We start from the raw sequence: 23396 nt of genomic DNA on the forward strand, positions 1-23396 counted from the left end.
AGTATCTGATGCTCCTTATATTAGGTACATGCTACCAAGGTTATCCCAGTAGCCTAATTTTCACCATAGTGTCCCTTTAAAACATTTAACTAAGCATGTTAAGTGAACATGGAATGATGATAAATACTAGAATTCTAATTTACTATGTTCTATAGATTAACTTTGCTTTTGTTTTTAGATTGTTGAATTCTTGGCATATGAAGTATTTTGCAGGTAGCACTGCACAAATTGTTATTTTTAAATCAGAATGAGGGTTACTGTAAAACTTCTATTCAAATAACTACACTTAAAATCTAAAGACAGCACAATGGCCCATATGCAGTTCACTGTTTCTCTTAAGTTTTCTCCTGGGTGATATTTTTATAAGTTGTCAGAAAATGTATTTTAAGCCACCAGCAAGCAAGAAAATAATATACATTTGATAGTAATTTTTATTATCTTTTGGGTACTTTTTCAATTGTAAAATGCAGAAAATTTAGTTTAAAGCTAAGATGAAAATGATCTATTAGGAGATAACTCAAGTGAAAAAGTTAATTGCATGTGGGCCAATGTTGACTATGCATTTAGGGATAGAAAAAAAGTGTAGAGAACTTTAGTTTTATAGTGCACATGAAATTAATTTGAAATCTTTCATTATGTTTTAAGGTTGTACGTCAATTTTCCAAGTTAAAACACAGAATACATGGAAAAGCACAAAGATTTCATAATTCCATCAATTGGGCTGTTTGTGACTTAAATACAAATGGAACATCTGTGAAACGGAGTCAGACAGTCTCTCAAGATGTTCATCTTGGATTAAGGAGAGAAAATGATCATCTCAGAGCTCGGAACAAGCAGACGCTGACACACATGAGACATTTGTGTGAGTCTGTTAAGACTTTTACCAGCTGCAAAGAAAATGGAACACTAGGAATTCAGCAATGTGAAAGAACTGATGAAATAACTGAAAAAAGTAGCTTCTCAATTCAAGATGTAATGAACAAGCATTTCATATGTGAGCCTCAAGAATCTTCAGGGAAGAATGAGGAAGCCAAACTCCAGGAGCTAATAGAGAAATTGAAAGAAACCCTATCTCTCCAAATACAATCAGGTATTACAATTATTATTCACTGGCTACTAGAGATGAGTGACTTTGCAAGTTCTTATAACTGGCTAGTTTGTCTAACTTCAGTGACAGAGTTATTGTCCACTATCCCTAGCTATCTGTCCATGCTGGGCCCACAATTTGACTTCTACAGGAGGCACGGGGTTGGATACATTCATCCACATGCTACTGTGCATGAAGCTCTTCTACTATGCTACCCATGGAAGAATTCTTCCATACTTAAAAAATGGCTACATTTGCAGTAGGAGACCTTTGTGTGCCAGCTGTTGATATGTGGGTGGAATATTTTAGTAACATTTGTTGTGTTTTATTGCTCTTTGATGTAGGACTGTTTCACACTTAAAACATTTGTCCTTTCAAATAGTCTTTTAACCAATTCAGCCTACAGTGTTGTTTTACCTTATGCATCCGAGCAACGTTCACCTCCCATTCATTTGCCAATAACTTTATGACTACTTATCACACTCAAATGATCTATATCTTGTTTTTTCCGCCACCATTTAGGCTTTCTTTGGATGGTACATTTTGCTAAGAATTATTTTATTTTAAATCCATTTAAACAGGAAGATTAAGAAAGAAATGGAAAACATTCATTATTTCTCAGTTTTTGGTCATTATAGTTTGAAATTTATACATGCTACCATAATTAAAACCCATGTATTTTATTTGCCCATTTGTCCTGGTTATTAAAGCATTTAAATGATGTCCCTATCACAATGTATGGCGCCAATATTTTATTTGGAAATAAAGGTGCATGTTTTCAATTTGCGTCCATCACTATATACCCTTCGGTAACTATTTATGTTGGTTTATTTATTAAAATTGTATGTGGATGTAGTTTTACTATTTGGCCACAAGATTGCCACAGTGAACATTTTTTTATCCTGGAAGCGAACGCTCTCGCTTCCAGGAACCATAGAGCATTTTTTTTGCACAGAAAGACCGAATGCCTCTGATAAGAGGCCATGTTCCCATTCATTGATCTCGGAGCTAATGGAAGGCAGCGGGAGCAGACCTAAGTAGTTAAAATCATTTTAGGGTGCGTGTTGTTTAACTTCTTGCCGACCGCTCCACGCCAATTGGTGAGAAAGTGGCGGCAGCCCCAGGACCACTCCACGCTCATTGGCATGAATGGCCTTCTATGTGGCTAGCAGCAGAGCGTGTGCGCCGATGTGCGCACATCTCCACTTGGAAGGTGGAGCTCCACTCCCCCTTCAGTCTCCCAGTGGCGATCGCCGCTCGGAGACTGTTAGACGGCCGTCTAATATACCTGTACAGCGCTGCGATCTAAGGCAGCACTGTACTGGGGACAGCGATCGGATGGTGGAGAGAAAAGGGGGGCGGGGGGGGAATCACTTGTGTGCTGAGTTGTGCGGCCCTGCAGCGAGCCCTTAAAGCTGCAGTGGCCTAATGTATGAAAATTGGCCTGGTCTTTAGGGGATTGCACACCGCGGTCCTCAAGTGGTTAATTTCTGGCTAAATGGCTTGTTTTGCTTTATAGAAAGAGTTGGAGAGCAAATGTGTGAATGGCAAAATGCTGTGGGAACGCCCTTTGAAGTTCTTGCCGAACAATAAAACAGGCCAACACTAGTCAATTTAACCGTCGATATACAGCACTGTGATTGAATCTGCTGTGAAATCAGTAATGCAATGTTGCCTGATTGATCAATATCTGTCAGAAATCAATCGATTCGGACAATCGGACAGGACAGAAAATTTTGCTCAATCAGTAGCTGGTTGGAAGCGTGTCACTAGCACCTTTAGATTCAATGACACCTGACTCAAAAAAAAGGCAGTACTCTCAACTGTCTGGCTTGCGCCTGTCTGCCTGGGTCTAGGGCTTTAACTTCATGCCTCCTTCTCCCTTTGTCCTCTTCTCTTCAGTGTCATGTGACACATGCTGAAATTCAAACACTAGAGCCGCATGCTTGACAGAGGTGTAGTGTTTGAACTTCAGCTTGTGTCACATGACCAGAAAGAAAAGAGGACACAGGGAGGAGAAGACCGGCGGCATGAAGTTAAAACACTGGACATGGGAGGACATGCGTGAGCCAGACTGGTGAGAGTAATGCTGCTAGCTGGGGGGAGCACAGATGGGGTGAGCGGGACAGGCGGTGGCAGCTCCACAGATTTTGAATTGATTTCATGCTGAAATCAATTCAAAATCTGTGTGCATTGTGTGGGCAGCCAATAGATCTCTCTCTGATCAGATTCAGTTAGAGAGGAATCTATCTAATCGGTCTGGTGGCCATTTATAAGTGTATGGCCACCTTAAAGTGTACCAGAGATCACGGTAATGCAAAAATCGATACTTACCCAGGGCTTCTTCCCACCCCATAAACACGTGTGAGTCCCACGCCATCCTTCCCTGGTGGTGCCTAACCCTAAATTTCCCCTGGTGGCGCCTAACCCTAAAACCCCCCTAGTGGTGCCTAATCCTAAATCCCCCCGGGTGGTGCCTAACCCTAAAACCCACCTTAGTAATCGCTTTATTGTGTGGATAATAATGTTTTACAAATAGTGACTGTAAAAAATATATTACAATTGACGTACTGATCGCTTTATTATGTGGTAAATAATGTTTTACAAATAGGAAGGGATAAAATTTTAAACAGCATTTTAGTTAAATACGATAAATACATTTATAGTATTTTTATAAACGTTATTCGTCACGGGCTCATTTTGTAAACTTTAAGAGGAACTGTAAGGTGTACACCACCTATGTGTACATCAAGTCCACTTTATAGGAGAAAAACAAGTATTTCCTTGTAAATATATACATTTACTTAGTTTTTGAAGCTTTAAGGAGTAAGCCACACTCACCACATTGACTAGGTCCACGGCTGTATATTAATTACCCTACACCGCATTGCCTTCTGGGTAGTTATGTAGAAACATCACAACAAGCTCGCTCCTTATGTTTGAAAAAAAAAAGTCTCTTTCAAGAAGAGATAGGCAGCAGAGTGAGCCGGCCACGCCCCCAAATCTTCATCCAATGCCAGCAGCTTTCAGGAGAGTGAGCAGCATGTATCTAGCAGTCTGCTGATCATTCATCCGCCATCCTTCCCACTGTTTCTCTCCCCCAGGCATAGCAGGCAACAGGTAACCACCAGCACCTAGTGAATTGTATACATTGTAAAAATGAGCTACCTGTCTGATCCATCTGGGGGAGGGCGAGACACAGCAGGAAAGGTCTGATTTCGTAGCTCTGACCATTTTTTTTAGTTTCAGTTCAGAAGCAAAGCAGAGAGCAGTGCAGGCCCAGTGTCAAGCTTTCAGCCTGCTGTGCACTGCTGTGTCCAGTGCAGAGCTAGGAAGTCAGACCTCTCCTGCTGTGTCTTTCTGCCCCAGCCCAGCTGGAATTTTCTGTGTACCCCCTCCCCAGCTGAAATTTTCTGTGTAAAAGCTAGGGTTTGTGTCACTGAGCTACCTGTAACTAATGCTATACAAAAATGCAATGTAGACCTCCTTAAAGGGGCCCTGACGTGTGGCAAACAAATTAAATATGGACTTACCTGGGGCTTTCTCCAGCCCCCCGTAGCCTGTGAGGTCCCGGCATCCTCTTGGTCCCTTCCGTGGTCAGCTGGTGGCTCTGGTAATCCGGCAACTTCAACCAAAGTCGCATGTGCGTGCTCTTAGATCATCATCACGTCGGTCACCATAAGCGTCCTGTGCATGTGCAGTTCTCTAAAGACTGAACCATGCATGCACAGGAGGCTTATGGTGACCGGCGTGATGATGTGCAACTTCAGCCGAAGTTGCCGGATTTCCAGCTGACCACAGAAGGTACCAAGAGGATGCCAGGGGTACTCACGGGCTGGAGCTTTTTTTCCACCACTCAGGGCCCCTTTAATGAACTCATGGAAACAAAAGTATTTTGTCATTTCTTATTGGGGCACCTCCTTATCCTTGCTTTTATACTTGTTCTCTTTTTCATTGAGGGCCCTTTCACACTGGTGCGTTGCAGTGGCCTGGTTTCGCCGCAGGCCACCGCTATGCCAATGACAGTCTGTGAGGCCTTTTATACCAACGTGATGCAGCACGATGCAATGGAATTGATGTTTTCGCTGCATCCCTGAGGGGAGCGCATACCTATGTTTCCATGCGACGATGTGTGGTGGACCAAAAGTTATGTAAGTCCATGGCGATGCATGTTTTTAAAAAAAAACGCCACAAGGTTTACACGTCGCGCATGAGTGTCAGGGTATTTTAGCAATACGTTTCTGCACAAATCATCAATTCGGCCACAGGAAGTGAGCGCTAGAGAGCCTCACTTCCTGTATGGCCTGCTGCCAGACGGGGATTATCGCATATCAACGCACTAATCCCCAGAGGTCTATTTTTGGCTATGCCGTCCCAGCACCGCTACCGCGAATATGCAGTGTGAAACCGGCCTGATGGTGTACACACTTTGAGTTATGCATTGAGTTATGTACAGGTTATAATGCCAGCGGAGCAGTACTCTCACAGCATGAAAAACTCCTTTGCATTGTTGGCTGTAGCCCTGAATGACTTGATGCATATGGAGCAGTTAAGGTAGCTACACATCTTTTGATCTGCCAACAGGTGGCTATCAGATAGTTCCCTCTCTGGTCAAATCAGGAAAGAGAGGGATCTATTGTCTGCCCACACACTGCAGACAGATTTCCAATAGATTTCAGCAAGAAATCTATTGGAAATTGTCCTAGAGCCGCCACCTGAATTCACCCCTCCCCCTGTGCCCGTGGTGAGCATTGCATGTTTACCTGTCATGCTGGCCAAAATCCTCGCCCTCTCCTCCGGTGTCAGGCTTCTTTGTGCATTGTCATCATGAGCACCTGTACCATGTGACACAGGCGAATATAGTGGCGTATGTACATGCACCAGTTTCACATGGTTTAGGCATTTGTGGTGGCAATCCAAAAAGACACCGGAGGAGGCGAGGATTAATGCCAGTGTGATAGGTAAGTACGTGAAACTCACCACATTCATGGATGGTGGACATATACACTTGGGGGAACACTGGCCAGGGGTCAGTTGGTACTCGGGAAATTGAACACTGTCCACCACGCACCGGATTGAGCCCTTGTGACCGAAAATTTGCAGCATCACAATCACTCCAATGAGATGAATCCCATAGGGCTTGATTCACAAAGTGGTGCTAACAGTTAGCACGTTGGTAAAAAAGCCCTTTATCACGCCTAAACTCAGTTTAGGCATGATAAGTTTAGGTGTGATAAGTTTAGGCGTGATAAGTTTAGGTGTGATAAGTTTAGGCGTGATAACTATAGCACCAACTGGGTTAGCACCGCAGTGCACAGCTGGTCAAAAGTTTTGCGCTAGCAAAGTCTGGTGCACTTTGCATAGAGTTTAATGGCGCTGCTTTGCGTGCGGGACTTTGCGCGCAATCTAAACTTATCTAAACTTATCACGCCTAAACTTATCATACCTAAACTTTTCACGCCTAAACTAGCTTTTCACCAGCGTGGTGCAATGGTTATCACGCCTAAAGTCTTTTAGGCATGCTAACTGGGTTAGCACCACTTTGTGAATCAGGCCCCTAGTGTTGCTTATGCAAAAGCGCTGTGCTGATTGCCGGTGATCAGCAAAGCACGAATCGCATCGGCACGCGTGATCCTCTGCAACCTCCATTCTGAGCCATTCACGCCAATCAGTGTGGAGTTCTCCTGGGGCTGCCGTGCTGCTCACGCCAATCGGCGTTGAGCAGTCGTTAGGCAGTTACACAACTTTTCCATGACTTTTGTGGCCAAAAACAGTCCCTATAGGTTTTAGCATTCGCCTACTACCCGTCTATGGCGGTTCACGCAGATTTGCGCCAAATTACATTTCAAGTTTGTGACATCACTATACCTGATCTGCTGCATGCTTGTTCAGGCTCTATGGCTAAAAGTATTAGAGGCACAGGATCAGCAGGATAGCTACGCAACTGGTATTGCTTAAAAGGAAATAAACATGGCAGCCTTCATATCCCTCTCACTTCAGGTGTCCTTTAACTATGTGGAGATGAGCAGTCCCGCTCTAGTTTACTGTTAATATTGCTGAGTAGATGTATTATTGGTAATGTTAAAATGTTTAAACATCTAACGTACTACATACTATACATATTATTTCTCATTCTGATCAAAATAGATACATTTAGTAAATGCAGATGGACTGCTAGAGGTGAAGAATCATAAAGTACATGTGCCATAGTTTTGTGGTCTTCAGGCCACTAAAAATAACTAAAAATGCCAAGAAGAGTGCCTTGTATTCATTTTTTTATCTGCATAGTTTATACTTCCTTGTGTCCAGGTTACACCTATGTGCAGGGAATCAAGACAAATCAAGCTGAATTTGAGTTCATCTGTGTCAGTTAATGCAATTTTCTAGTGTCCTATATTTTAGTCCTTGGCTTATTTATAATCTTGCACATAAAGAGCTATTTATAGTTTTCAGTAAATGATTACTGAACTGAATTGTACTTGTTTATTTCAGGTCATGTTCCCGGAATTAAAATAGAGCTGCTCAATGCTGCAGGACAAGTTTGTAGGTCATACTCTGACCTTATTGGCAAGATCATTGAACCAACTTCAAAATGATTGCAGAGGAGCTCCTGTTTAATGAGCCAGAAACTACTGGTCTTAATAAAATCCACACATGGAAATCCATATAACAGACATAATTCAATGTTGAATGCATTCATGTTAATGTAAACCTATCTATAACTTTCTATACTGACATATGCAGGATAACCAAGCAGCTCGTGGTGACCCAAAACTACTAGGAAAGTATAGGGGACTAAAAGAGACTAAACAGTCTAAATAGTCCTCCTACTAAAAAGCAATACTTATTGTGAATTGCCTTCTTAAGACAATTCAGCTTTAAGTGAACAACTGTGGTTATCCACATTACACCACTACTGAATATTCAAATTATCACTTTATGCCCTCTGAAGCCAGGCTTACATCCACAACCGCTGGCATATAGCAAGCCTATAGCTTATAGATTTTACAGATCATGTTGGGTTGAAATGGCTCTGTGAAAGGTATTGAGTGTGATGAATATAGTGGTGCTTATATCATTAAATCTCATTTCCTTGGAGCATTTGTCTTTCAGGTTTTGTCTTCTGAGGTTTACTTCCACACATTTTGGATTTTGGTGCAGATCACTCACTTTTTTGTTACATTACAGAAATCAATGGGGCAGTTTTTCCTATGCAATCAATCAATCAATCAATCAATCAATCAATCAATCCACTGTCACATCATCAATAACTGTCTGGTTCGGCTCATACTTCGAACTGGAGAAGGTGAGACTGCAGTACATAATCCGATCAGCAGAAATAATTATTGGCATCAATTTACCTTCCCTGCAAGACCTTTACAATAGCAGGTTCAGAAAGAGAGTGACCAAGATTGCCTCTGACCACTCTCACCCTGCCCACTCCATCTGCCTCCAACCTTTGCCTTCCGGAGTAAGATATCGGTCAGTTGTTACAAAAACTTCCAAGTTTCATCCCTCAGGCAGTAGCCCTGCTTAATGCATAACCATGTTAATTCTAAAACTTCTAGGACTTCAAAACATTATTGCACACAGCTGGAACTGGAAAATGAATTCTTCATCCTGTTTTCCAGATATTTTAATTTCTATAAACTCCTTAATTTGCAATTATCTATACTGTCTGTTCTTGTATAACATTGTGTAAGCAACTGCCAAGTCAAATTCCTTCTAAGTGCAAACTTATTTGGCCAAATAAAATGATCCTGATTTAAGCTAGGTTCACAGTAGTCAATTGCGAATAATTCTGCATGTCAACTCACTGCTCATACAACTCACCAGCTCTCTCTCTCTCTCTCTCTCTCTCTCTCTCTCTCTCTCTCTCTCTCTCTCTCTCTCTCTCTCTCTATATATATATATATATATATCTCTCTCTCTCTCTCTCTCTATATATATATATATATATATATATATATATACAATATTTATTATATAAACTCCTATTTATTGATGATGGTCAGTACTGGTGAAAGCAAATAGAACACACAGACACTGGTGCCCACTTTGGTGTAATAATGCCAATCAATGGCAAAACAATAACGTGTGAAAGTAAATACTCACAAGTGTGGGTTGCTCAATGAGGCAACCACTCGTCTGGGCATGTGGGGCTATTGTGGATGAAGTGTTGGTTGCTGCTCCAAAAAAGTATCATGACACAGCCAAGTTGTGGGGTGAATACCCTACAGATGTTGGGTAATAACAATACAGTGCACTAGAACAGCTAGGAGGTGCCTAAAAAAAGAAGATACTATAACTCAAGACACGAGATAGAAAATAATAATGGAAGAACAACGCGTTTCATGGCATAAGCCATTTCCTCAGGTCAAATTATGTGCCTTACAATAAACAGATGGTGGTGCTCAACCAAAAATGACATAATAACTAATAAATGAATAAGAAAAAAGATGATTAGAAATGTTTAGTTGTTTGTTTCCTATTTATCAGGATATCTCTCGTGGAGGAAGAAGGACATTGCCCGGAGCCCCTCCTCATGTGGAATCGAAGTGTACAAGGATTCCACATCAATTCCCACAAGGACGGACCCCGGGGGAAGCTCAAGACCGGCAAGGACACCCAGGACATCGTGTGTCCTGAACATAGGAAGGGAAGGATTGCACAAGGGGATTCAATTTCCTGTCCACAAATTGGCCTAATCGTTGGGTGGGGCTTCCAGTGGAAGACACGATAGGCCTTCCTGGAGGATTAGAAAGAGATTTATGCAATTTAGGTAAAATATGCAGTGTTAGGATTTTGTAGGCGTCAACTTTCAGGTATTCCCATTCAGATTGAGAGATATGGTTATAAAAAAGGCCGTCATCCAAGAGATCATTAATTCTATCCTTTATTAATGGAAATGGATTTTCCTTCAATGGTAAATATGTATTTCTGTCACATAAATGTCTCTCTATCTCAGATACATACATATGCTCATCAAGGAGAACAATGTTTCCCCCTTTGTCACTTAGTTTAATGACTATTTTGGGGGCAGCAATTAATTCCTTTAAAGCTTCTAATTTTTCTCCATATAAATTTCTGTTATCAACAGTTGAAGATAATTTTAACTTCCAAAGTTCTTTTCAATAGTGTCAAGAAATACTTTTATATGTCTATTCTGGGATAAGGGAGGCATGTAGCTAGATTTCAAACGTAACCCAGATGGTGGTGGCTGAGAAAAGGTTGGTTGGACAACTGAAGAGGTGTTAGGCAATGCATCAGTCAACCGTTCATAATGGACTGCAGAGGAGAGGTTACTATCGTCTAAAGTTGACACCTCAAATGGATTTTCATCAAATAAGGTCTCCAATGCAGATAAAACTTCTCTTTCATTTACGGTTAAACTAACATAATTATTCTTTTCCCGTCTATTTTCCATATTGGTGTCACCATAAGTTATTTTCAGTAACACCTTCCTTAACCTATCTTGGTTTCTGGACGTAGAAACTACGTCCAGAAACCATGTGCGCTACCGCGCGCCCCCGCGGCCGATCGCGCGCGTGCACGCGCACTCCCGGACGCGGATTCGGTAGTCAGGGAATCAATGTATCGGACTATGAAGTCCGATCACTGATTCCTCTCCTCCGCTGAAAAAGCGACAGCTTCTCTCGGAAGCTGCGCCTTTTCTGGCCATTCACTTCCTGATGCGCCACTCTAAGCGTATGTTACGCTTAGAGTGACGTCATGTAAACAAACTCATGGCCGCCATCTTGTGGCCAAAAAGTAATACTACACCTGAAAATAAAAATGAATTAAAATCAACACACATTTACATTATAAATCTATTGTTTACCCCCCACCCTCCCAAAACTACCCAAATAAAATGTTTACTATAAAGAAAAAAACCATTACAATAAAAAAAAACATGTAAATATTTACCTAAGGGTCTAAACTTTTTAAATATCAATGTAAAGATGAAATATTTCTATATTTTTTTATTTTTAAACTTGTTAATAGTGATGGATGCAAAATGGAAAAAATGCACCTTTATTTCCAAATAAAATATTGTCGCCATACATTGTGATAGGGACATAATTTTAATGGTGTAATAACCGGGACATATGGGCATATACAATACGTGAGTTTTAATTATGGAGGCATGTATTATTTTAAAACTATAATGGCTGAAAACTGAGAAATAATGAATTTTTCCATTTTTTTCTTATTCTTCCTGTTAAAATGTGTTTACAGTAAAGTGGCTCTTAGCAAAATGTACCCCCCAAAGAAAGCCTAATTGGTGGCGGAAAAAACAAGATATAGATCAGTTCATTGTGATAAGTAGTGATAAAGTTATAGGCTAATGAATGGGAGGTGAACATTTCTCTCGTGAAAACCACGGAACCTGAATGGGTTAAAGAGAGTCTGAAGCGAGAATAAATCTCGCTTCAGACCTCATAGATAGTAGGGGCATGTGTGCCCCTGCTAAATTGCCGCTATCCCGCGGCTTAACGGGGGTCCCTGATCCCCCAAATCTCCTCCGTACAGCCGGGGAGCGCTTCCTGGTTGGGGCAGGGCTAACCGCCGCAGCCCTGCCCCACGCGCGTCTGTCAGCGCGTATCTCTGCCTCTCCCCCGCCCCTCTCAGTCTTCCTTTACTGAGAGGGGCGGGGGAGAGGCGGCGATGCGCCGCTGATAGATGCGACTGGAGGCAGGGCTGCAGCCGTTAGCCCTGCCTCCAGGAAGCAATAAATCTGCGACCAAAAGACGACCAAGGTTTGCGGGGGTGGGTTTGGGGGTGAAGGGACCCCCGTTTAGCGGCGCAATAGCGGCGGTTTAGCAGGGGCACACATGCCCCTGCTAACTATGAGCTCTAAAGCGAGATTTATTCTCACTTCAGATTCTCTTTAAAAAAAGGTAAATGTCCTTATATATCTCAAATACATCCCCTGAGGTTACTGGTGGAAATGAAAGTCCTCTATTCAAGAGGGAAATATGCTTTTCCTGCAAATCAAAAGTCCCATGAGTGTTTAGACTGTTGTTTTTATGGCTGTCTCGCTCCTTGTAAGTCGTCTGTCTATTGCTATCTCCAATTCCGCTTGTACTTGTTCCATCTCCTCTAATTCTCTCTGTCGCCCACTTCTTGCTCTGTTTCTCTCTCTGCTGCTTCTTAGGGTTAGGCATCACCAGGGAAATCTTAGGGTTAGGCACCAACTGGGGGGTCTTAGGGTTAGGCACCACCTGGGGAGTCTTAGGGTTAGGCACCACCAGGAGAGTCTTAGGGTTAGGCACTCCCTGGGGGGTCTTAGGTTTATGCACCACCAGGGGGGTTAGGGTTAGGCACCATCAGGGGAGGGTTCTGTGTGAGAGTAGGGAGAAGTTAGGTCACAGTAATCACTTTTCTCAGCTATATATAGAGCCCTTTTATAGCCCAACAAATTTTGCCTGTAACAGCATCCTTTTTATAAACTAAAATTATATGGCATATATGGGCTACAACAGGCGCCCTTTGTAGCCGAATTTGACATATATGGGCTACACCAGGTGCCCTTTGTAGCCGAATTTGGCATATTCAGGCTACACCAGGCGCTCTTTGTAGCCTAATTTGGCATATATGGGCTATACCAGGCGCCCTTTGTAGCCTAACTTGGCATACATGGGCTACACCAGGCGCCCTTTGTAGCCAAATTTGACATATATGGGCAACATCGGACGCCCTTTGTAGCCGAATTTGGAATATTTGGGCTACACCAAGCGCCCTTTGTAGCTGAAGTTGGTATATGGGCTACACCAGGCGCCCTTTGTAGCCGAAGTTGGTATATGAGCTACGCCAGGCGCCCTTTTTGTAGCTGAATTTGGCATATATTGGCTACACCAGGCGCCCTTTGTAGCTGAATTTGGCATATATAGGCTACACCAGGTGCCCTTTGTAGCCTAATTTGGCATATATGGGCTATACTAGGCGCCCTTTGTAGCCTAATTTGGCATACATGGGCTACACCAGGCGCCCTTTGTAGCTGAATTTGACATATATGGGCAACATCGGACGCCCTTTGTAGCCGAATTTGGAATATATGGGCTACACCAGGCGCCCTTTGTAGCCGAAGTTGGTATATAAGCTACACCAGGCGCCGTTTTTGTAGCTGAATTTGGCATATATTGACTACACCAGGCGCCCTTTTTTCCAGGCGCCCTTTTCAAATAGACCCGATAAAATGTGTGGGTTTTATGCACAGTAGCAGTGTTTATATTAAAACTATAGGGGATGCAATTGGAGAAATGGTGTATTTTTTCATTTTTCCCTTGTTTTTCCTTTTAAAATTCATAGAAAATAAAGTAATTACTGAAAACAAATATCAACTCCAAAAAGCCCAATTGGTGGTAAAAAAAAAACAAGATATAGATCATTTCATTGTGATTAGTAGCGATTAAGCTATAGGCAAATGAAAGGGATGAGCACTGAAAGGTGAAAATCGCTCCTGGGGTGAAGTGGTTAAAAGGAAACAAATATGGCAACCTCTAGATGCATGTCACTATAGGTGTCCTTTAATGAGGGAGTAAGAAAGTGTGTGTGTTTATGTGTGTGTTTTTATATGTGCGTGTCTGTCTGTCTCCTGCTTCTTCACACCTACTTCACCAGCTTCCAAACATACACTACTCTGGTTAGATACAGAATAGCATGCAATATCAGAACAACTTTGGAAAAAAATGTTTAATTTATCTTTGAGGACCTGTATTTCTACTATTTTACTTATATGTAGCTTAATTAGAGTTAAGTACTACTATTATGCATCCCATGGTGATCCACGACTAGAAAATGAAGACGGCAGCCTTTAGCAAAGCATCTTCAGCAGAAACTATGTAATCAAAGTGAGACTATCTTATGTAGTCGAGACAGTGCATGCCTGGAGTACCAATTTGTAAGTCTAACAAGTTATGTAATATTAACTTTTTTGTCCACATGATTCTTTGAGATGATCTCATATATATGGTTAGAAGGGATTTAGCTTTCTTCTCTTCACTGATTACAAATCTTTAACTTTATCTGTTCTTCTGTGTTGCTTCTTTCTTGACTGCAGAACTCCAACCTTACACACACACACACACACACGCACGCACGCACGCACGCACGCACGCACGCACACACACACACGTTTGGGCAACCTTGTTAATCGTCATGATTTTCCTGTATGTATAGTTGGTTGTTATGATAAAAAATGTCAGTTAAATATATCATATAGGAGACACACACAGTGGTATTTAAGAAGTGAAATGAAGTTTATTGGATTTACAGAAAGTCCACAATAATTGTTTAAATAAAATTAGGTAGGTGCATACATTTGGCCACTGTTGTCATTTTATTGATTCCAAAACCTTTAGAACTAATTATTGGAACTCAAATTGGCTTGGTAAGCTCAGTGACCCCTGACCTACATACACAAGTGAATCCAATTATAAGAAAGAGTATTTAAGGGGGTCAATTGTAAGTTTCCCTCCTCTTTCTATTGTATCTAGTAGTAGCAATATGGGGGGTCTCAAAACAACTCTCAAATGACCTGAAGACAAAGATTGTTCACCATCATGGTTTAGGGGAAGGATACAGAAAGCTGTCTCAGAGATTTCAGCTGTCTTTTTCCACAGTTAGGAACATATTGTGGAAATGGAAGACCACAGGCTCAGTTAAAGTTAAGGCTTGAAGTTGCAGACCAAGAAAAATCTCGGATAAACAGAAGCGACGAATGGTGAGAACAGTCAGAGTCAACCCACAGACCAGCACCAAAGATCTACAACATCATCATACTGCAGATGTGCATCATTTAACCATTCGGCGCACTTTACACAAGGAGATGCTGTATGTGAGTGATACAGAGGAAGCCTTTTCTCCCCACAGCACAAACAGAGCAGCTTGAGGTATACTAAAGCACATTTAGACAGGCCAACTTCATTTTGGTGCTGTGGACTGATAAAACTAAAATTGAGTTATTTGGGCATAACAGGGAGTGTTATGCATGGAGGAAAAACAACACAACATTCCAAGAAAAATACCTGCTACCTACAGTAAACTATGGTGGTGGTTCCCTCATGCTGTGGGGCTGTGTGGCCAGTGCAGGGACTAGGAATCTTGTCAAAGTTGAGGGACACATTGATTCCACTCAGTATTAGCAGATTCTGGAGACCAATGTCCAGGAATCAGTGACAAAGCTGAAGCTGCACCGGGGCTGGATCTTTCAACAAAACAACCCTTAACACTGATCAAAATCCACTAAGGCATTCATGTTCTGGATTGGCCTCCTCAGTCCCCAGACCTGAATATAATTTAAATCTGTAGTGTGAGTTAAACAGAGCTGTCCATGCTCAGAAGCCAACTAGAATGAACTAGAGATGTTTTGTAAAGAGGAATGGTCCAAAATACCTTCAACCAGAATCTATGCTCTCATTGGAACCTACAGGAAGCGTTTAGAGGCTGTAATTTCTGCAAAAAGGAGGCTCTATTAAATATTGTGTTCATTTCTTTTTTGTAGTGTCCAAATTTATGCACCTGCCTAATGTTGTAAGGACCAGGGGGTTTTCTAATGATCGGTGCTGCGTGGGCTCGACAGCCCGCAGCCCCGATCAGGTATGTGCCAGGGTGATCAGACTTCCCCCCCTTTTTTCCCCACTAAGGGGATGTCCTGCTGGGGGGGTCTGATCTCCGCCGGCTATTATTGATTTGCGGGGGGGGCTCCTCAAAGCCCCCCTCCGCAGCGTTTTCTGCACTCACCTTGGATCCCTCCCTCTCCCTTCCCCTCTGAGATGATGATGTAGTATCCCACAGCGGTTGCATTTAGAGGTTCTGTGCCCCCCATGGGGTTTAAACGGCATTGAGACAACAGAATGGCAGGATGGCTGAGTAACAAAACAATTTAAATAATTTAGTATCCGCCTGTGTGGACCTGCCCTTAGGCATTAAAGGATAAATACTATTGCAATCACAGATGTTGTGTAATGCTTGATGGTTATACTTTGACCACCCAGAGCAATGAGGCTGGTAGCTGAATAATGGAAGAAGCTACACAGGCTGCTCAGAGCAACTGCAGGTCTGGGCTTCCAATATTGCTACAAATAAAACACAATGGCAGCGCAGTGTGATGTTGTGCTGCCTTAGTTCGCACTGTGCTGCCTTAGCGATACCAAGCATTCAGACAGGTGCAAGACAGGACTATAGATTGGAGCGTAACTAGTAGCAACCACAGCTCACAGTCACGTCTACAGAAGCAGAGCAGCTCGCTAACAACAGTCACCAGCAAGCATCCACCCAGGCAAGACAACAGGATAGAACGTAACTAATAGCAACTGCAGCCTATAGTTACGTTCCCAGAAACTAGAGTAGCAGGAATACTACCAGTCACCAACATGGTGATGGCAGAATCCAAGCTATCTGGATAATGGACTTCACTGACCCACCGCGGATGCAGCGAACATCCATCAAGCATGGAACTAGGCAATACACAATAATAAGAAAAATAACAAACGGCTCAACTAATGGATAAATATATATTAGCAAGTCTGCATATATATTTATCAAGAAACTAGCTAAAGCACAAGTAATAAGGTCGCATAGAGCTACAATAACAAAACTATACAGAGTAACAAGGTGCCCAGCAAACCAGCGTACTGACCGCTATGACCGGCAGGGTCTAAAATGGGAGGTAGACTTTTAAACCAGCATCAGCCAATGGATGCGAGTATGCAAATTTCCACACAGCTGAATGGTAATCATTCAATACTGAGCTGGCTTGATTACTATTTGCTAGCTGGCTGTGAATGCAAAGGACTCCCATAAGAAATACATGCAGTATTATGTAACAACTTGCATGCAGGAAATCCAGGGCTATCTGGCCACAGCTCAGCTGCAACAAGCAATTGGTGGAATGATGACAGCATCCTGAGCTGCCCAGAACTGCAGAGCAATTGCAAATGACAATGAGACTTATTGCGAATGCACAACCGAATGCAAGCAGATAACTGGCTCCACTGCAATGGACAAAACACGCTACAGGAAGGATCCTTACAGTACCCCCCTCCTTTAAAAGCGGCTTCCAGACGCCTATAGAAACTGGCATAATTCTCCTGAACCACCCAAACCAGAAAATCAGATGCAGAAAATCCAGCAAACAGATCTGACTGATAACTCATGAAGGTCGGGACAGCCTGACAAGACCAAATTCCAGAATCAGTCACACCAAGACTAAACCAATCGGAACCAGAACCTCCAGAACCATGCCCATCAGTACTACAAGCCCCAGTGTGATACCCATCAGAACTGTGATTTTCAGGAAACAGCCGCCCGAATCTCTCTGAGCGATACCCACCACCTTTCCAGGGACTGTCCAAAAATGCCAAACCTTTTAATGCAATGCCCACCGGAACTGTCCTTTCCAACACAGTACCCACTGTCGAACCAGTCCAAGGCACCAGGAGGACGAGTTTCCTCAGAAATCTCCCAGAACACTTTGAAGCTCCATAGAGGTCCCAAGAGGTTAGAACGCCTGGCTTACATGTTGCTTTTGAACTGTACTGTCTCTGATAACAAACTAGAAGATCTTTACCATATTAAGCCCGGAGGACATTGTATCCATATTTCCATAGAGAATTTCAACTGTTGATTTGATTGACCATAAGGCAGTTTTCCTCTGTGCTTCTGTCCTTCTTAAATGAGCTGTTAAGATGTGATGATTAAATGTGGTTTCTTCTGTGGAATGGTAGTATTTTCATTTGCATTTGTGTAAGCTGTTATGGGCAGTGTTCACAGTGTTTTGAATGCTGTGCCACCTAGGGGCCTGAAAACTATGGCTAATCAATACTGGCTTTTGGCCCAATTTCTCCAGATACTTTCAATATTTTATGCTATGTACTGATTATGGAATTCACATATTCTTTGCAATGTTATTATTTTATTTTCACACTGTTATTCTTAAATAGATACAATATTTACCTGGACAGTGTTTCACATAGCCATATACCCTTTCCATTTTTGCTTCTGAGATAATCAGCCTCTCTGGGATGTTTTGTAGTTTTTTTTTTTTTTACACCCAATCATGTTATCAACCTGCTGCCAATTACGTTGATCAGTCAAAAGGGTTGTTTCAACATTATACAACTTTTACAAACTTTTATAGCACTTGTCCCAACATTTTGAAATGTGTTGCTGAAACCAAGTGCAACTTAAGTGTTTAATTTTTATTTATTTATTTTTTCACATTTTATACAGCATCACAACTTTTTTTTTCAAACAGTGTTGAACACTAAATCATGTTGAAAACGTTTTTATTTTGCCATGGCTACTCTTTTCATACCTAGAATTTTTCCCCATAAGGATTGGATATGCTATAAGTTTTAGAGGCCTTTTAGGCCCGGTTCACATTAGCGGTTGTTTGCCAAACGGACCGGATGACCTGACCGGATCCGGACCGGATCCGGATCGGAACCGTACGGTTCTGATCCGGATCCGATCCGGATCCGGTCAGGTTGCATCAGGTGTCCATCAGGATGCGATCCGGATCCGTTTGGCAAAAGTAACGTTAAAAACAAAAAAAATGTTGGGGTCTGGGAGGTCAGCAGAAGGGGGACCTGTGGAATCAGGCCCTCTGCTGTTTAGCACTCACCTCCACCTCCGACATGCTGCCAACATCTCCGGATCCGGATCCAGCTGTGCTGCTCCACTCCAAAATGCTTGCCCATGTGTCCCCATCCAATATCGCCGCAACAATCCCCATAGGAAGTGGGGTAGAACATCCGGATTTCTCAGCCAGTGTGTTGTGCGCTCTCCGGTTCCCATTGGTTTGTATTGGCCGGATGGTGCAGTCCGGCTCCGCCCCGGATACGGCTGCCGGAGGAGCCGGATGAAAAAATAGCGCATTTTGGAACGGAGGCCGGAGTCCGGATCCGGCCCGGATCCGGTCCGGCTCCGGTTCGGCAGAACGGACGCATGTGAACGGACGCATAGGCTTTCATTGCTATGCCGTGCGTCCGTTCCGTCCGTTCTGCAAGCGGTGCGGCTCCGGCACGGCGATTCCGGAGGGCCACCGCAAGTGTGAACCGGGCCTTACACTTAGAATTTGCGTGCGTCATGTGGTTTGCAGTTTGCAGTTTTGCATTCATTGCACAACTAATGTATTTTAATGATACTGCATTTGACCAGCATCTTTTTGTGCATGTGTTTTTTCTGCATTTATAAACTACACTACAGTAATGCTTTTTTTCCATGCGTGATTCATATTTAATGTAAGCCAATGGAAAAGCAGTGAAATTGAATTTGTTTTGCAAAAATTGCATCTGATTTTTAAGCTAATTAGATACATTCTCTTGTAAATTGACTTCATTGGTGTGCATTAAAAAAATTGCCACCTGAAGATTGCATAAACAACAAATTTAGAGGGGAAAATCAAAAGGACAAAACCCCCCAAATCATTAAGAGCCCGTTTCCACTAGCGCGGAACCCGGGCCGATTCCGCAGAGTTTCCCCGCAGGCAATTTGCGCAGGGAAACTCTGCCATAGGGAAGAATAGCGCTGCTGGCAAAATCACTTGCGCTAGCAATTCTACTGGCATCTCCATCCGAAATGGTGCGGGAGGCTGTTAATCCCATAGCCGTGCATGGCACGGCTGATGGGATTTGTCTGCATCCCCGCAGACCCGGAGGTGACGCCGCGCGTCTTGCAGACGCGTGCGGCACAAGTGGAAACCGGCCCAAAATGTGAATTAAAATTCACATTTTGTTGTTCTGCAAAGTTTGCAGCTGCACAGGATACATACAAAATATGTTTGTCTGTTTATTCAATGCAACATATGACAGCTAAGGGAAATATATAATAGCAAACAGTTCGGAATAAAAACAAACAAACAAAAACAAAACAGAATCTGTTTTGAATCTGAAGGTACACTAAGCCAATTAGCCTGCACCTGTGATCATTTTGATAAATTCAACATAAAAAAAGATATTCCTTGAACATTCCAGTACTTGGTAGTAAAAATGACAGCAAACAATCTGTTATGGGTAAAATACCACAGGCATTAAGCTGTAGATGGACACAAGTCAGGAAATGAATAACAAAAAAGTTTTAAAGACTTAAAGAGAACCTGAAATGTGAGACGTGGTGGTGGCCATATTCATTTCCTATTAATTAATACTAGCTTCCTGTCCTGCTGATCTCTTTGGCTCAGGGGCGTAACAATAGACCCTGCAAGGGATGCAGCCGCAGGGGGGGCCAGAAGCCTCAGGGGGCCCTGTGGGTCAGAAATCTCTTTTCACTGTCCTGAGAGACTGACAACTAAGGGCACTGAGAGAAAAAAAACCTTTCTACTCTTGCACAATAGTTTTAATGACTGCATCTGTTCAGCTACTGATAAGGAATCATGCAAAGTTTTGTAGACAACGATTTGTAGACAGCCCCTATTCAGTGTGCAGCAGGCTCTTGTGTACAGTGCCCAGCCGCATCCTCTGTAACCCTTCCCAAGTGCTGTGTACTGTAGAGATGTTTGAGCCAGTTCTGTTCCACCAGAGAGGAACAGAGTGAGTGTAATAAGCTGAGACTGGGAGCATGCCCGTTTCTAGGGGCGTGCCAGGCGTGCAACTGCACTGAGCGCTGTGAGGGACGTGGGCGCAGTCAGGGCTGGATATAAAAAAAAAAAAAAAAGAGTTCCGAGGTTGTGGGCGTAGCCTAGGTCTATTGTGGGCGTGGCCTAGGGTGACAGACAATCAGCGCAATACGGGCAGCTGGCTAGCACTTGCCAACGATAGTGCCATTTCTGATGCCAGCCCTACAACAGCTGCGCCCCCCAGGTCCTTCTAGCCTCTGTCCCCAGGCAGAATTCTCCGACATGACAGGACTGCAGTGCACAGTGTAACTCCTGTCACTAGAGAGCTGCATAGTCTGCCACTATCAGCAGCGGCAGCCATGTTTTTGTAGCCCCATTTTGTATGCATTGTCTATTATGGCAAGGAGACCACAGCCTCCTTGCACTGAGGACACTTTGTGGGAGGCTGTCTTGCTCTGACAGCCTCCATCACACAGTCATGTGACTCGCCTCCCCTCCTCCCGCGGGCTTTCTGAATCTGCAGCAGCCAGCATGTGTCTCCTTCAGCTGGAAGAGAGACCTGTGTGCACTGTGCAGCCAGCCTTCCAGCATACACACAGCAACAGCCAAAAAGCCTGCATTATCCTGTCTGAGTAAGTGTGCTGAGGGGGAAAAGTCTGGAGGAATGTGTGTCTTACAGTATTGTTTATATATATATATTGCTGAGTGTAGTGCTGTATTGTGTGTTTGTGTAGGTTTATGCAAGTGTGTGTGTGTGTGTGTGTGTGTGTGTGTGTGTGTGTGTGTGTGTGTGTGTGTGTGTGTGTGTGTGTGTGTGTGTGTGTGTGTCTCGTATTATTCTAAAATGTTATAGTGTCCCCTTCACCTTTCCTATGTTTAGCATTCTAAAGGTGAACATTTACAGTACTATCCTGCAGCCGAATGTTTCTGATTGCAGCGGTAATGGATTGTTCGTGTCCGTTTACTGCTGAATTCCCACTAACCAAATCGATTAGATCAGTGGTATTGATCTTTTTTTGGGATCAATCCCATTGATCTGATCTAATTAGTTAGCAGGAATTTGTGAGTTAATAGGCATTACCGATTGCTTCCAGTCGATTACCAAGGTGATCAGGAACGATTGATTCGCTCTGGAATTGTACCAGTAATGGATACGTTTAGACTTGGCACTCTCTGTGCCCTGACTTCCCAGCTATCCACCTATACCTAGCTAACCTATACTGGCGGCACCTATACCTAGCTAACCTATACTGGCGGCACCTATACCTAGCTAAACAATACTGGCGGCACCTATACCTAGCTAACCTATACTGGCGGCACCTATACCTAGCTAACCTATACTGGCGGCACCTATACCTAGCTAACCTATACTGGCGGCACCTATACCTAGCTAACCTATACTGGCGGCACCTATACCTAGCTAACCTATACTGGCGGCACCTATACCTAGCTAACCTATACTGGTGGCACCTATACCTAGCTAACTTACACTAGTGACTGGATAGTATACTGGTTAAGGGCACTGCCTTTAACATGGGAGACCAGGGTTTGATTCCTGGCTAGGGTCAGTACCTATTCAGTAAGGAAAGACTCCCTAACACTGCAAGGTGGCCTCTTGAGCGTGTCCCAGTGGCTGCAGCTCTTGAGCGCTTTGAGTCTGACAGGAGAAATGTTTGCTATTATTATTATTATGTTATTATCTATACTGGGGGCACCTGCAGCTGGCTAACTATACTGGTGACACCTATGCCTGGCTACCAATACTGGGGCACCCGTACCTGACTACCTATACTTGGTCCGTAGTATGGATTTGCAAGTCCAGGGGGGGCGCAATTTTTACACCTTCGCACTGGGTGAGCTTTAGCCTAGAAACTGCCCTGACTGGGAGCACACTCATCTGTTGGTTTTCTGAGTGCGTTTTCTGCACACCATGTCTGTCTGTTTGTGTGAAAACATGCACAATTTATTACAGAAGCTAATATAATTGATAGAGAAAATACCTGCAGTGCTTCACCTTTGTCAGTTTTTATCTGCATGGGGAAAAGGCAACAATATCACAAATTCTCCACCAATGTAAAGTGTATTGTAAGGTTGCAAGAAAAAATCACATATATATATATATATATATATATATATATATATATATATAATATTTTTCTCTTGACTTTTATAAGGTGCATTAACTAAGTATGTGGAGAAATTATGTATTCTTGTGTGTTCATTACAGGCTGCAAAAAGCAATTTTTGAAGGGGGTTATTCTGTTTCTATACCCTTACTACTTACGGTAACATAAAGAGTTAAAATGATCACAGCATGAACAAATAGCAAAAGTCATATTAGTGTGAATAAAAAATATATATTTTAAAAATTTATCTTTTTTTTCTTAAACTTGTTCTTAAGTACTTTATCATTGTGTCTTTATTTACTTAAAATGTATTTTTTATGGTGTGGTTGTTTTTGCTTTTCAATCCTTTATGATAAATAGATAAGAAGTCATAAATGCTAAGAATTGGAATCCTTAACCACTTTGGTACCAGCAGCCTCTGCCCCCTTAAGGACCAGAGGCTGCTGGTACAGTAAAACGGCGCTTCTCGACGAATCGCCGCAAAAATCTGCCGCTCCCGCCGGTCACGCCTCTCTGTCCCACAGGCTCCAATCTCTGCAGTCTCTATGACGGCAGAGCACTGTGCGCCGGTCAGGAGCCGCTTTCATTGGCTCCTGGGCCTGTCAATCATGTAAGCCAATGG

General features: G+C 42.9%; 1 protein-coding gene across 2 annotated transcripts in view; it reads left to right on the top strand.

The window, feature by feature from the left end:
- Window positions 1–7748, top strand: part of DYTN (dystrotelin) — a 70715-nt gene extending 62967 nt beyond the window's left edge. The window contains exons 6-7 of one of the 2 annotated variants that reach the window (XM_068246926.1): window positions 646–1090; window positions 5047–5220. In XM_068246926.1, the coding sequence (XP_068103027.1) occupies window positions 646–1090; window positions 5047–5120 (519 nt within the window). In that variant the 3' untranslated portion in view covers window positions 5121–5220. Of the gene's footprint in view, window positions 1–645; window positions 1091–5046; window positions 5221–7579 lie in introns of those variants that run through there. The other variant, XM_068246925.1, reaches the window with a different exon arrangement.
- Window positions 7749–23396: the final 15648 nt, after the last annotated feature.

Source organism: Hyperolius riggenbachi, chromosome 7, assembly GCF_040937935.1.
Source record: "Hyperolius riggenbachi isolate aHypRig1 chromosome 7, aHypRig1.pri, whole genome shotgun sequence".
Taxonomy (NCBI): domain Eukaryota; kingdom Metazoa; phylum Chordata; class Amphibia; order Anura; family Hyperoliidae; genus Hyperolius; species Hyperolius riggenbachi.